General features: G+C 39.0%; 2 protein-coding genes across 2 annotated transcripts; one reads left to right on the top strand and one right to left on the bottom strand.

Annotated features, from left to right (window-relative positions):
* The first annotated feature begins 796 nt into the window (after positions 1-796).
* LOC101397383 (defensin beta 118) lies at positions 797-6,780 on the top strand. The gene is made up of 2 exons (XM_004442515.2): positions 797-854; positions 6,455-6,780. Exons 1-2 carry the CDS (start codon positions 797-799, stop codon positions 6,778-6,780), a joined length of 384 nt encoding a protein of 127 aa, XP_004442572.2.
* Positions 6,781-11,011: 4,231 nt separating this feature from the next.
* On the bottom strand, positions 11,012-16,279 carry LOC147914250 (beta-defensin 119-like). The gene is given in 3 exon segments (XM_087444853.1): positions 11,012-11,205; positions 15,254-15,262; positions 16,243-16,279. Coding segments are annotated over 3 exon segments (240 nt in total).
* Between the last annotated feature and the right edge of the window lie 68 nt (positions 16,280-16,347).

Here is a 16,347-nt window from a genome sequence, read left to right as displayed (position 1 = left end):
TAGGGGCATATCGAGGTTCTGCAGCCCAAAGACAGATCTGAATGTCAAGGCCATCACAGATGACTCCCAGACCTCAACGGCCTCCAGGCTGCCCTTGTCAAAAGTAACATCCCAAGTTACTGTGGAGCTGCCTTGGGTAGGGAGCGTTTCTGAGTAACATTCCCCTTTGAGTCCTCTTATAAATAGTCTCGCCCAAACTCAGCAGCAAGCCAGCTCTGTTATCTTGGGCAAGTCACTTCCCCTGGCGGGCACATATGTAAGTGAGGCATTTGGACCACAGATTGACACGTGTTCATTACCTTTTTTTCCCACAAACCTTCACTGAGAATGTGCTTTGTGCCTTGGGGGTTCAAAAATGAGAGATGCAATCCTTACTCTCAGGAATCTCACAGTCCACTGGGGTTAGACACACAAGTAAACAGACAGTTCAAAAGCAGGCTTATGCTCGAGTCGAGGGACTGTAAGCAAAGAAGACAGGACCCTGATGAGAGGCCTGAGGAAGCCGGGAAAGATGTCCTAGTGTGCAAGCACCCCCTCTCCATATCTCCAATCACTTCCTAAAAGCCTGTGACTTATAGTCCTCTGCGTGCCCGCCCAGTGCCTGTATCAGATGCTTGATCGATGTATCAGCCAATAGACTGATGTTCTGCATGGATTAGCTTTTACATATCTGTCCAGTTCAGTGCCCCATCCCTCTGCCCCCACCCCAGAGAGGCCAATAAAACTCTAGTTGAGATTCACATTGCACAAAGTGTTCTGGACTCCTGGATTGACTGCCTCCTACTTCCCAAGAACCATGAGACTCCTGCTCCTGGCTCTTGCTGTCCTTGTGTCCCTACCACAAGTGATCCCAGGTAATCAGAACCCAGGGAAGCTGAAGGTAGAATGGGCTCTGGCCCATGGAAATTCCAGTGTATCACTATACCCCCCAACTTGGGTAGCTCTATGGCCCCCCCATTGGGACCACGTCCCTGGCAGAGGTAGAACCTGAGGGTAGGACAAGTTGTCCTCAGTAGACAGGGCAACCCCAACATCCAGAGTTGTCCTCAGTTTATATTCCAAGTTGCCACCTAAGGAACCAGATGAGAACTTGACTCACTTCAGTTCTCTTTCCAGCTTGCGCCAGCTCTTGAAAATGATTCCCAAAGCCCACTTCCTTACGTTTTCTTGGCCCTAAAAGTGCTGTTACAGCTTTAGATGAGGTCCTTTGGTTTATCTCATATTCTGGAATTTGGCAAACAAGTCAGAAAATGTCTGCAGAGCTGTTATGTGAAAAATAAAACTGATTTTTCTTCTCCCTTCTACAATGAAAGTCTAGGCTTCTGATAATTATTACGTTTTTTTAAGTATTCATGACCAGAACTTTGAAATTGCTGCTGAAGAGGACCTGAATAGTTTCTTATTCAAAATACCCTGTTTTCTCTTTTGTTGTATATCTCTCAAGATACATTTCAATGTATGAACAAAGTCATATAAAAAAGAATCTAAATACTTCTGTTTTATAAAAGAGCACACTATATACATAGTTACACAGCCTTCTTCTGTCAATTAATAATATTTTGTGATCATCTTTCCACGTCACCACCTAAAGATCTGCATTACTCTTTGTAAAGTAGTAACTCTCCACTGTAGGATAAGCCATAATTTATGTACAGTCATTTGGGAATATCCTACTTTTCTAACAACACATCAGTGAACATACTTGTACAAGTATCTTTACATATTTGCACAGGGATTTATATAGAATAGATTCCTTGAAGTCAAATGACCAGGTTAAAGGTAAGTGTAAAATATTTTATTCCATGAATTCCTCCCTTATATACCTTTCAGGACACTGCTTGTAGAAGTTGTCAGCTTTTGGGGTGTTGAGTAATTTTCCACTTGCAATTCCAGACACAATCAGGGACAATTCTGTATGGTCCATATGGGACCAATTGTGTCTGCTTTGAGTTCTGGTGGGGGCGTTGAGACTAGGAAAGAGCCAGATGTGAAAGATTTGGTAAAAGCAATCCATGAATCATGGAAACTCAGAGCATGCGGGGAGAGAAGGAAACATTGCATGTTCTGTGGTTCCAAGGCTGATGTTCTGGTAAGAGATATAAATTTGGAGCCATCCCTTAGAGGGAGTAGTTGAGACAATGAAAGAAGCATGAAGTCTTCATGTTTTATCCTGGACAGCCCTAACATTTAAAGAAGAAGAATAGAAATCATTTAGTGACATTTAGAGGGAAAGTAGGAAATCCCCATACCTCTCACCAACAGCACACGAAGTTCACCATATCACCATAATCCCTCCAACACTCAGCATTATTTCTACCAGTCAGATGGGTATAAAGTAATATCACACTATTGTTTTAATTCACATTTCTCTTATCCTGTGATCAAAATATATGAATGGCTGGGGCCGGCCCTGTGGCATAGTGGTTAGGTGGCGCGTTCCACTTCAATGGCCCGGGGTTCACAGGTACGGATCCCAGGCGCACACCGACGCACTGCTTGTCAAGCCATGCTGTGGCAGCGTCCCATATAAAGTAGAGGAAGATGGGCATGGATGTTAGCCCAGGGCCAATCTTCCTCAGTGAAAAAAGGAGGCTTGGCATCGGATGTTAGCTCAGGGCTGATCTTCCTCACACACACACACAATATATATATATACAGGTGAATGACTTCTTTTCAATGACCTGCAAGACCCTATGTGATCTCAACCTCCATTATATTTCTCCAATTACTCTCCACCTCACTTATTCTACAGTCACCATAGCCACCTTATTTTGGGTGGGATAGATCCTGCCTCTGGGCATTTGTGCTTGCGGCTCCTCTACCTGGCACATTTTCTCCTAGTTGGTCGCATAGCTCACTCTCTCATTTCCTCTCAGTGAGGTCTTTTACTACTTGCCTTCCAATCACACCCTTCCTACCCTTCACTATTCTCTGTGATGCTAACATGAATGTTTTACTTTCCTCTCCTACTGTCTCGTTCACTGTCTCTTGAAAAGACTGAAATCTCCATGAGAGCAGGAAGTTTAGTTTATTTTGTTAATGGATGTATCCTCCTGCATCTTGAACAGTGCCTGGTATGTAGTCAATACTCAACAAACATTTGTTGAACAAATAAACAAATGACCCTTTCCATGTCTGTTAATTGCCTGCTTATATCTTTTGCCCATAGTTTCTACTGGGCAGTTAATGCTTCCTTGTTGATATGCAGGAGTTCTTTATCTATTTTTTATATTATTCCCCAGTCAGCTTTAGTCACTGGGTATATTATCCCCCAATCTGTCATCTACATATCTATGCCCACGATATGTCTTTCATTGAACAGAAATACTTAATTCTGGTCTAATCAAATTTAACAATTTTTTTGCCTTGTGGGTTGTGCTTGGTGATTTTGTCAAAGAAGTTCTTCCCCATCCTTACGTTTCAAAGGGAATCTCTGACATGATTTTCTAATAACTGTTCAGCTTTGCCTTTCGCATTTAGATCTTTAAGACACCAGATGGAATGTGTAAATCCACTTTTATTTTTCTCATGAAGTGAGCCAGTTTTCCCGGCACTGCATGCTAAATAGTTCATGCTTTCTTCACGGATTCACGGTGTCATTGTTATTGCATATTAAGTTCTCCATTTAAGCATGGAACTATTTCAGCTGTCTATTTTGTTCTATTGGCCTATTTGTTCTTGTGACAATACTATATTTTTGCACACCATGGCTTTATAGTCTGTCAGTGTCTAGAAGTGTAAACTTTTGTCTTCATTTTTTTTAAGTGATCTTAGCTGCCAGTGGCGTTATATTTCATCATAAATTTTAGAGTAAAATAATCAAGTCTCCCAACAATCCCAGTGGGATTTTGATTAGAATTGCATTAAATTTACAGATTTATTTAAGGGAAAGTGAATCTTTATAATAATTAAGTTATTCTATCCAAGATCACATATTCTCTTCAAGTTTTAAAATATATCCCATAGAGGTTTTGGGTATTCTTCGTTTAAAACAAGGTACTTCATAGCTGTGCTATATGTTTCATTATATTTTCTAGTTAGTTAATTGTTGCTGTAGAGAAGTGCTATTGATTCTTGTAAGTTGATATTGCATTGGACATAATTACTGAAATCACTAATTATAATAATTTGTTGGTTCCTTTTGTATTATAATCATGACTGCTAGAATGAATGACAATTTTATCTCTTTCCCTCCAATCCTTATATTTTTGTTGTATTTTTGTTTTTCTTCCTTTAAGCATTGGCCAGGTCTACCACTATTTTAAATAATAACAATAATAGGGAGTATCTTTGTTTTCCTGACCTCAATGGGAGTTAGTTTCCCCATTAGATAATGTTAGCTGTAGAATTTGATACACAACCTTCACCAAATTAAGGAAATTCCCTCTATTCCTGCTTTGCCTAGAATTTTCATCATAAGTAAGCATCGAACTTCATCAAATCATTTTTCTGTGTCAAATAAGATAATTCTGTTACTTTTCTGCTTAACCCTATAAAGGTGGTGAATTTCATTGATAGATTTTCTAATGTTGGATGGTATTTTGCATTTGAAGTTAAACTCTACTTAATCGTGATGTCTTTTAATACACTGTTGAATTCAGTTGGCTAATACTTTATTTAGGATATGTTTGAATCTATATTTACACAGAAAATGGACCTATAATTTTTTGGTTTTAAAATCAAGATTATAATAGCCTCATAAAATGACCCAGGCAACTTTCCCTTTTCCCCCTCCCTTATTTTCTGGAACACTGTATATGAGATAGTACTTGGATCTTCTGTGAAATTAGTGGAATTCACCTTTAAAATCATCTAGGATAGCAATATTATTCACAATAGCCAAAAGGTGGAAGCGACTCAAATGTCCATTGACAGATGAATGGACAAACAAAATGTGGCATATACATGCAATGGAATATTATTCAGCCTTAAAAAGGAAGGAAATTCTGACACGTGCTACAGTGTGGATAACCTTTGAAGACATAATGCTAAGTGAGATAAGCCAGTCACAGAAGGGCAAACACTGTATGATTCCACTCATGTGAGGTACTTAGAGTAGTCAGATTCATAGAGACAGAAAGAAGAATGGTGGTTACCACAGGAATGGGGGGGGTATTTTTTAATGGGTACAGAGATTCAGTGTTGCAATGAAAAGAGTTCTATGGATGGATGGTGGTGATGGTAACACAATAACATGAATGTACATAATGCTCCTGAACTATATGCCTAAAAATGGTTAAGACAGTAAATTTTATGTTGTAAGTATTTTACCAAAATTTTAAAAATCATCTAGGGCTGTGACTTTTTGGAAGAAGAGGTTTTTCACTACTACTTCGACTCCTTAACTGGAATATTTTTAAGAATTTACCCATTTCATCTAGGTTTTCAATTCTACTAGTGTATAGTTGTTGATAATTCTCTTCTGTTATTTTTAATATGCTGTGTTTGTTTTTATTTCACCATTTCACTGTGGACGTTATTTTTATTTTCCTCTTTTTTTTTTCTTAATCAGTCTTTCCAGAAGTTTTCTGATTTCATTCCTTCTGACTTCATTATTTCTGACTTTATTACTACTCTTCTCATCGGTTTTATTTTTTACCATATTATTTAATTTCCAAATACATGGGATTTTTTATTATAATTTTATTGCATTTGGTTGGAAAATATAGAAGGTATGACATGAACATATGGCATTTACTGAGGTTTTTTATAGCCTGAAACCTTGCCACATAAATACAGTCCATGGACTAACACTATTGGCAACACCTGGAAGATTGTTAGAAAAGCAGAAACTCAGACCTTGCCACATGAACTGAATCAAAATCTGCATTTAACAAGACCTCAATGTGATTAATATGCACACTACAAAGTTTAAGAAGCACTGGCCTAATACCTGAGCAAACGAAGCATCTCACGTAGGAATATCTACACCATTCTAAGGTTCTAGTAATATCCTATTTCTTACTCAGAATGTGGGTACACGGATATTCATTTTATTATTATTCTTTAAACCACACAGATATAATTTATATACTCATTTGAATGTATATTTTGCAGTAGAATGTATTCAAAGAAATTGAACCACGTGAGGTGTGACCAATGCAAATAAGTCAATCACAGTAACAACAAGATGAACTTTCTTTATGTGGATAGCTTCACACAGGCCCGGGTAGCTTCATAATCGCTAGCTCCAATTCCCTGTGACTAGCAAGTTTCTTTTCGTTTGTGGTAAGATTCCTCTTACTTTCAGAAAAGTTAAAAAAATGGGCAGATAGGAGGTGGGGAACAGCTATTTTTAGAAACATAGCATTTACCAGGCCCGAGCTGGGAGACTTGTGGCCATAGTCTAGTTATGACCCATGATGTTGTTATGGGATAGCAAATATACAGTCATGTTTGTAAAACTGAAAGCATCAGTAACCCAAAATCAGTGGTCTTTCCTTTTATCATTCAGCCTATGGTGGTGGAAAAAAATGCTGGAACAACCAAGGACACTGCAGGAAAAACTGCAAAGCTGATGAAGCAGTAAAATCAGCCTGTAAAAACCATCAAGCCTGCTGTGTTTCAGTCAAGGAAGGGCACAGGCAAGTGGCCGCTAACAAGAAAATTCCTATCACTACACCTTCATATGATGTTAAGTCAAACATTATTGATGTACTTATAACAATAAGGCCCACTACAACCAACTTTGACTTGATCGTCACGAATAAAGAAGAAGAGAACTCTGACCCGGTCCTGGGGACTCTGATCACTGTCCCAGAAGTTCATCAAAGCTCATGACTTCCTCTCAGCTGTCACTCACCCCTGTCCTCAGATTGATGGACTAAGTCATATGGATAAAGCACTGAAAATAGCCCGGTGACCCACTCCTGCCCTCCATCGACGTATAATTCTAGATAAAAACAGCTGTCTAAAAATTTCCAATACTTCCAATGATAAACTCTTCAGTGTTTTTCTTGAAATTTCAAATCATTTACCAACAAGTTTTAACCCATTTTTAGTGTCCCGTCTTTGCTAGTGACCTATGCAGGGCCTTAACTGCTTGAAGTATTCCAACACTTAGCTTTCCATTTGTCCTTCCATTTTCTCAACAAGTGTTTTGGGATGGGATGCTCCTTGATGGCAGTACAAATCATCACTACCAGAGGAGAAGGGGGGAGGGAGGAGGATAAAAGGGGTGATAGGGCACATGTATACGGTGATAGATGGTAATTAGTCTTTGGGTGGTGAACATGAGGTAGTCTACACAGAAATCAAAATATAATGTACACTTGAAATTTATATAATGTTATAAACCAATGTTACCTCAATAAAAAAAAAAACTCAGAATAAATAAATAAATTAGATCTCATCATAATGCCCCCCCAAAAAAACACAATCAAAAGTCTAAATTCTTGCATTTATAATAGTAGCTTCTAAGACACTAAAAGCTTTCTTTATAACAGATACTTCAGGTGAAAACATTCATTTTACTACTAACTAACTTTGGTCCTAAAGCCCTATATAGTCATCTCTTGGTATTCTTGGGGAATTGGTTCCAGGACTCCCCGTGGATACCAAAATCCATGGATGCTCAAGTCCCTTAGTTGGCCCTCCGTATCCGCAGTTGGTTGAATTCGCAGATGCAGAACCCACGGATATGGAGGGCCAACTGTATTATCACTCACTGTAGGAAACAGGCTGGCCCAGGTGTGAGCTATGAAGACTCTTTTTTGCCCTGGTTGCTTCAGGTTGAAATAGAAGTTGTTGAAAGGCTGACTTCGGAGGCCCATTTCCTTGACCAAGCCTTGATCACACATGGACATCCAAGGATAGGGAAGGCCCCTTAATTATGAGTGAAAAGATGGGTCATTTTGTCCATCTGAGAGCTTTGTCTCCCTCTGGTGGCATAAAAATATCTTCATAAACTGTCCCCTTTCAGAGAGGTCCATCCACATAACACTACCACACACCTCATTGTTAACAAGTCTCTTGCTCTTCCCAAAACCCTGACCAACACACCAGTCAACCCATCAACGTCCATGAATTATCATAGATCCATACCTTAAACTATCCCTCCTTCTACTGAAAGGCTTTCCCTTATTCACTGTCTAATTTCAGGGCCACCTCTAAATGGGGCTATAATGCAGCACTTTTGGCTGGTGCTAGTGTATCATGTAAACCACTCCACAAACCTGGCCTTGCTCTTTCATCCTTTGTTAGCTAACCATGGGAATTTCTCATGACACCATTAGTGTGTGATGAAGGAGAGACAATAGAGCAGGTACCACTGGCATCAGAGCCACCTGCTCCTGCAGATTATTTATGCTTTCCAGACCTACTCAGTCTCAGTTTTGAACATAACATTTTCACCTAACATTGGAGTGCTCCTTCACAGGGGTCAGATAATACCCAATAGATGATGGAAAATTCAGATCTTGTGAATTTATTTTCTCAAATTATTTAAATTTTTATTACTAATAATTCTAATATTTGAAAGTCTGAATCTCTGGTTTGTGGTTTCTGCTGGCCTTAATTCATGGTGCCTTATTTCCTAGTGTGTTTTCTGGTTTGGGGCTCTGATCGGTGCATTGTCCTTGGAACTTTGAGTAAATTAGTTGAGTCTTGACTTAAAGTCCCCTTCCTCACTTGTTTCTGTCACACATCTTTGGCACTACTAGCTTAGGACAACTTTAGGCTAAATCATCAGCTTGATTTTTTTTCAGACCATCCTTATACTGCAAGTTCAGGCTAAGAGACTGTGAGAGCCAGCTTGAGATTGTAAATTCTCAGTGGAGATTTTTTTTCTTTATACTGAGTACTAAGGTTCAAGACCAGGCAATTGTCCTTGAAAATATCTTGTGAAGGAGAAAGAACGTGGTAGCTGCTTTATCCTTACACAGCTTATGTAACACTTTCAGGACTGAGATTTATGTAGAAGTCTCCTATTAGACTCATGTTTTTTCAGGCCCTTGGCACTGTCTCTTCTCCCCTGCCTACCCCTACCCTGGCCAAAGCCGTGGAAACCAAAGCTCAGGTTCACCTGATTCAGCAAATGCTCTCAAGACAACAGCCAGCTTCAGTTACTGCCTTCAGAAAAGCACTTAGTTTCTCTTGACCTTAATATTCTTTACTTTTTTGCAAGGTCATGGATGCTTAAGATTTTATTTTGGATGTTTTGGTTTTTTTTTTTTATGAGGAAGATCAGCTCTGTGCTAATATCTGCCAATCCTCTTTTTTTTTTTTTTTGCTGGGGAAGACTGGCCCTGGGCTAACATCCGTGCCCATCTTCCTCCACTCTACATGGGGTGCCGCCACAGCATGGCTTGCCAAGCAGTGTGTCGGTGCACGCCCGGGATCCGAACCAGCGAACTCCGGGCCACCGCAGCTGAGCGCGTGCACTTAACCGCTTGCGCCACCTGGCCGGCCCCTATTTTGGATGTTTTAAATAAGTTATTTTAGATATTTTCAATGGGAGAGTTAATCTGGGTTCTTAGACCATGATTCTGCCAGAAATAGAGGTCTGGATCATGAGTTTTGTTGTTGTGATAGGTGGCAAGGACAGGTGCTGAGAGGATAGGTGGCAGCACAGAAGGAAGGAGAAAAGAAGATAATTGTCAAAGGATGAAACTCACTCAATGTCTGAAACCAAAATGTTGAAATGATTGCTTTCTTAAATAAAAGAAAACCACGCTGATCAGGCATAGGCTCATTAAGCAGAGGAAAGTGCTGAACTTACATAGTATTTGGGGGAAGGATTTGGGGGGAGTGACGTTGGTCACAGATGTGGGGATGGGTTAATGACAACTTAGACATGTGTACACTGAAGTGAATCCATCCCTGGTTGGCTGACTTTCAAAGCATGATTCTGTCACTAAGAATTTGGCTTTCAGAAGTGTGTTCACTGAAGCAAGTTGACACTGATCAATGAGAAAGGTTTAAATCCTTTCAAGGTATTAACTTGTGATCATGGCTATAGAACTGTCAGTCTTTTTCCAGGAATGTGAACAGTTTTTATTCGCACAAGAGAAGAGAAACCTCAGAGGAGTGACACAAGAGGAACTCCAAAAGATAACGGAGGAGGAGCAGCCCAAAAGTTGGGAGGAAAACAAAGAAAGAGTGAAGTCACAGAAGCCAACCAAGTTAAGGTTTTCAAGGAGGGAATGAACTACGTGGTTGGAAATGCTACCAAGAGGCAGAGTGAGGTATAAGTTGAGCAACGGCCATGAAACTTTCGAAAAGGACGTCCATTGGTGACCTTGGCCAGAGCTGGTTCAATAGGACAACAGGCACAAAAGCAGATTGTGATGAGTTGAGGAAAGGCAGAGAAAGAAAGATAATTGGCAAGTATAGCTCCTCTCCTTTTGACAAAATTTGGGACTAAAGATGGAGAAAGAAGTAAGATATTAATGGAGGTAAGACATAAAATGTAAAATTAGAATTTTACCTTAAAAAGCTAGTGTGGGCTGTAATTGGGGGCACAGGCCTCATAGATTTTCAGGAATTAAAAGACCTTAACAATCATCAAAAAGAACAACAGTATCCAGTGTTCAAATTCCTTCCACAATAATCACCAAACACACCTCCGGCCTCACAACTTGGAACCTTGACAGGACAACCTATTCTACATTACAACGGCTGGTTAGGAAGTTCTTCCATGGACTAAGACATATTTATCTACAAGACTTCCACCCACTGCCCTATGTATCCATCCCACTAGTTCTGGGCCCCCTCTGAGCCCTACGCGGCACAGATTAAGTCATGGCTCTGCCTAAACCTTTCAACCCTCCCTCAGTGGACTCAAGTACATTCTCTCCCCATCTTCACTGGTTTATCTAGATTCTCTCTCTTCTTGTCACTAAAGTTTTCTAGGCTTCTGTCTCACAGGACTGGATCCAGAATGGGACAGATATCTCACCATGCAAAACCCAATATCTCACAATGATTTCCAATGGATGAAAGACAGACAAGGGTGGCAGGTGCATGAATTTTAATGAGGGGTATTGACAGCAGGTTGAGTGTTCACCAGCGTTCAAGAGATTTTTGGCCAGTGGTTTTCTTGGCTCCAGTCACTTTTTCACTCTCTGCTGGGCATGTTTATCCTCATGTAGGACTGGAGGCAGCATGATTGGTAATTTCTGCAATAGAGGTAGGGCTGTTCATCCTTTTTGCAAGAGCTTCTACAGATTCCCATGTTACCCATGCATTGAAGGATTTGGCGTTTGCCTGCCCAAAGAAAAATACAAATAGTTAATTTCCACTTAGCAGTAACATAGGTCTGACCAGTCAGGGAGCACAGTAAAAACCTAAAGGGCTAAAACAATAATGAGATACCACTGCACACCTATTAAAATGACCAAAATCTGGAAACACCAAATGCTGGTGAGGATGTGGAGCAACAGGAACTCTCATTCATTATTGGTGGGAATGCAAAATGGTACAGCCACTTTGAAAGACAGTTTGGCAGTTTCTTACAAACCTAAACATTCTGTTACCATACAATCCAGCAATTGCATTCCTTGATATTTACCCAAAGGACTTGAAAACTTATGTCCACACAAAGATCTACACACAGATGCTTATGGTAGATTTACTCATAACTGCCAATATTTGGAAGCAACCAAGATGCCCTTCAGTAGGTGAATGGATGAATAAACTGTGGTCCATCCAGACAACGGGATATTATTCAACACTAAAGAGAAATGAGCTATCAAGCCATGAACAGACAGGGAGGAAGCTTAAATGCACATTACTAAGTAAAAGAAGTCAATCTTAGAAGGCTACACACTGTATGATTTCAACTATATGACATTCTGGAAAAGGCAAAACTGTGGAGACAATAAAAAGATCAGGGCCAGCCCTGTGGCTTAGCGGTTAAGTGCGTGCACTCTGCTACTGGCGGCCCAGGTTCTATCAGGGCGCTCACCGACGCACCGCTTCTCCGACTTGGCTGAGGCCAAGTCCCACATACAGCAACTACAAGGATGTGCAACTGTGACATACAACTATCTACTGAGGCTTTGGGGAAAAAAAAGGAGGAGGAGGATTGGCAATGGATGTTAGCTCAGAGCAGGTCTTCCTCAGCAAAAAGAGGAGGATTAGCATGGATGTTAGCTCAGGGCTGATCGTCCTCACAAAAAAAAAAAAGATCAGTGGTTGCCAGGGATTGGAGTCGGGGGAAAGATGAATAGGCAGAGCACAGAGCATTTGGGGGGCAGTGAAAATACTCTATATGAAACCATAATGATGGATACATGTCATTACACATTTGTACAAACCCACAGAATGTACAACACCAAGAGTGAGCCTAATGTAAACTATGGACTGTGGGTGATAATGATGTGTCAGTGTAGGTTCATCCATTGTAACAAATGTACCACTCTGCAGGAAGATGTTGATAATGGGGGGCTATTCCTGTGTAGGGGTGGAGGGTAGATGGGCAATCTGTGTACTTTCTTCCCAATTTTGCTGTGAATCTAAAACCAGTCTAAAACAATTAAGGCTTTCTAAAAAAAAGGAATCCCTTAAAAAATAAATACACCTGCTATGAACTTTCATCTAAAGTTTTTGGAACTAAATTTTTGTTTCTCTGGAATAAATGCCCAGGAGTGCATTTGCTGGATAGTATGGTCAGTGTATATTTAGTTTTTTAAAAAGAAACTGCCAAACTATTTTCCAGAGTGGTTGTACCATTTAACATTCTCACCAGCAATGTGTAAAAGATCCAGTTTTTCTGCATCCTTGCCAGCATTAGGTATTGTCACTATTTTTAATTTTAGCTGTTCTAATAGATATGTAGTGGAATCTCATCGTGATCTTAATTTGCATTTCCCTAATTGTTAATGACGTTGAATGTCTTTTCATGTGCTTATTTGCCATCTGTATATCCTCTTCAGTGAAATGTCTTTTCATGTCTTTCTTCTATTCAGATTGTTTTTTACTATTGAGTTTTGAGAGTTGTTTCTATATGCTAGATATAAGTCCTTTGTCAGATATGTGGTTTGCAAATATTTCTCCCAGTCTGTAATTTGTCTTTTCATCTATCTTTATCTCTCACAGTGTGAAAGTTTTAAATTTTTATTAAGTTCAATTTATTTTTTCCTTTTATAGATTGTGCTTTTCATATCTAAGAACTTTTCACCTAGCCCTAGGTCTGAAAATTTTTTCTATGTTTTCTTCTAGTAGTTTTATACTTTTACATTTTACATTTAAATCTATGCTCCATTTTGAGTTAATTTTTGTATAAGGTGTGAGGTTTTGTTTGAGGTTCTTTTTGGGGGTGGGAGAGACAAAAGATGTCCAATGGCTCCAGAACCATTAGTTGAAACCATTAGTTGAAACCATTAGTTGAAAAAGATATCTTTCTTCCATTGAATTGCTTTTGCACATTTGTGAAAAATCAGTTGGTTGTACTCGTGTGAGGCTGTTTCTGGGTTTCCTAATCTGTTCCATTGATCTATGTATCTCTCCACCAGTACCCAGAGTCTTGATTACTTTAGCTATATAAGTCTTGAAATCTGGTAGAATGATTTCTCCAACTTTATTCTTCTTTTTCAAACTTGTTTTAGCTATTCTCGTTCTTTTATGGATTTCTCTACAGACAAGATATAGACAGAATAATCTTGTTTACATTCACAAAAAATCTTACTGGGATTTTGATATAAATTGTGTTAAGTGTGTATATCAATTTGAGGGGAATTGACATCTTTGCTAGTTAAATCTTCCAATCTATAAACACAGCGTGTCTCTTCATTTATTTAGATCTTTGATTTCTTTTTTCAGCATTCCATAGTTTTCAGCATACAATTTCTGCACACGTTTTATTAGATATACAACTAAGCATTTTGTACTTTTTGGAGTGATTATGAATGGTATTGTATTTTTAATTTCAGTGTTCACATATTCAGTGATAGTATATAGAAATACAGTTGATTTTTGTATGTTTATCTTGTACCCTGTGACCATGCTGAATTTATTTATTAGTTCTAGATGTTTTTTGGAGATTCCTTGGGATTTTCTACATAAACCATTATGATGTCTGAAACTACAGACTGTTTTATTTCTTCCTTTCTAATCTGTATGCCTTTCATTTCTTTTTCTTGTCTTAATGCACTGGCTAGAACTACTCAAAATTAAAAGGAACGATCTATTGATCTGCATAACTTGGATGGATCTCAAGAGTGTAATGCTGAGTGAAAAAAAAGCCAATCTCAAAAGATCACATATGATTCCATTTACACAACAATCTTAAAATGACAAAATTATAAAGATGGGAAACAAATTAGTGGTTGCCAGGGGTTAGGGATAGTGACAGAGAGCGAGGGCAGAAGGAGAGTCTGTGCCACTATAAAAGAGTAGCAGAGGGGAGATTTTTATGGTGGTAGAACAGATCTGTGTCCTGATCATAGTGGTGGTTACATAACTCTACACTTGTGATAAAATGTCAGAGAAGTATGCACACTCATTGCACCAATATCAGTTTCCTCGTTTGTATATTGTACTATAGTTATGTAAAATATAGCCTTTGGGGGGAAACTGCACGAAAGGTACATGGGACCTCTCTCTGTACTATATTAGCAACTTTCTGAGATTCTATAATTATTTCAAAATAAAGAGTTAAAATAGGGCCGGCCCCGTGGCTTAGCGGTTAAGTGCGTGCGCTCCGCTGCTGGCGGCCCGGGTTCGGACCCCGGGTGCGCACCGAGGCACCGCTTCTCCGGCCATGCTGAGGCCGCGTCCCACATACAGCAACTAGAAGGATGTGCAGCTATGACATACAACTATCTACTGGGGCTTTGGGGGAAAAAATAAATGAAATAAAATTTAAAAAAAAAAAGAGTTAAAATAAAAATTTGACAAGGATGTGGAGAAAAGGAAACCCTTATGCACTGTGGTGGGAATGTAAATTGGTGCAGCCACAATGGAAAACAACATGGAAGTTCCTCAAAAAAATTAAAAACAGAACTACCATTTGATCCAGCAATCCCATGTCTGAGTATATATACAGAGGAAATGAAAGAGGATATCAAAGAGATAGCTGCAATCCTATCCTTTACAGCTTTATTCACAACAGCCAAGATATGGAAACAACCTAAGTTTCCATCGGTGGATGAATGGATAAAGAAGATGTGGTATAAATATACAATGGAATATTATTCAGCCATGAGAAAGAAGAAAATACTGAAATTTGCAACAATATGGGTGGAACTTGAGGCATTATGCTAAGTGAAATAAGCCAGACAGAGAAAGACAAATACTGTGTAGTATCACTTACAGCTGGAATCTAAAAAAAAAAAAAAAAAAAGTCAAACTCATAGAAGCAGAGTAGAATGGTGGTTGCCAGGAGCTGGGGGGTGGGGGAAATAGGGAGAGGTTGGTAAAAGGGTACAAACTTTCAGCTATAAGATGAAGAAGGTCTGAAGATCTAATGTAAAACATGGTGACTATAGTTGATGACACTGTATTTATTCGAATTGAAATTTGCTAGGAGAGTAGAACTTAAATGTTCTCACCAAAAAAAATAAATAAAAAGATAAATTTATGAGGTGATAGACGTGTTAATTAACTAGGTAGGGGGAATCCTTTCACAATATATATGTATATCAAAGCATCACAATGTACACTTGAGATATATTACAGTTTTATATGTCAATTATATCTTAATAAAGCTGAAATAATAAATTTTAAAAAGTTAAAATACAAATAAATAAAATAACCTAAGGAGCTATAGAGTGGTTAAAAGAACAGGATCTGAAATCAAGAAACCTTGGGTTCAAATCCCAGCTCCTGCTTTACTTGCTGTGTAACCAGACGAATTCCTATATTTCTCTCTTCTACTCCTTTCTCATCTGTGCAGTGTAGACTCAGTCTCTAACTCTTGGAGTTGTGAAGATTAACAGCTTAATAAATGAAAAGCAATTAGGGACTGGCACAAAATTAGAACTAAACAAATGTTAGCTACTATTATTGTTTTCATTATCACACAAAGGTCCTTTCTGAAGGACCCATTCCTGCCTGTACTACAACTATGAATACAGTTTGAAAATAGTCCCATGAAATTAGACAGACTTTAATCCCTCAGTGATAGCCAGATATTTTTTTGGAGGCTGTGCACACATAGGAACCAGAGACACAGTTCCTAGTCCATAGTAAGTATTCAATAAACATTAGCCATTAGCATATTATTACTCCTCCTTGGGACTGAGGTCCCCAAAACAGGAATGATCCTTTGGCTTGACAGAAAATAAAAATAACAACCATTACCATTTGCTGAGTACCCACTGTGAGCCACTTGATACATGTTAACTCATTAAATCTTTACAATAACCTTCTGAAGTAGATGTCTCTATTTCCTTTTCTTGCGTGATG

Source organism: Ceratotherium simum, chromosome 21 (genome assembly GCF_057802395.1).
Source record: "Ceratotherium simum simum isolate JZ-2026a chromosome 21, ASM5780239v1, whole genome shotgun sequence".
Lineage (NCBI taxonomy): Eukaryota > Metazoa > Chordata > Mammalia > Perissodactyla > Rhinocerotidae > Ceratotherium > Ceratotherium simum.
This window is presented reverse-complemented; position numbering and strand designations above follow the sequence as displayed.

Excerpts from the sequence above, each read along its gene's own strand:
- LOC101397383 (XM_004442515.2), top strand. The coding sequence starts at position 797 with ATGAGACTCCTGCTCCTGGCTCTTGCTGTCCTTGTGTCCCTACCACAA. Across the intron at positions 855-6,454 it reads CCTACCACAAGTGATCCCAG|CCTATGGTGGTGGAAAAAAA; the intron begins GTAATCAGAACC and ends TTTATCATTCAG.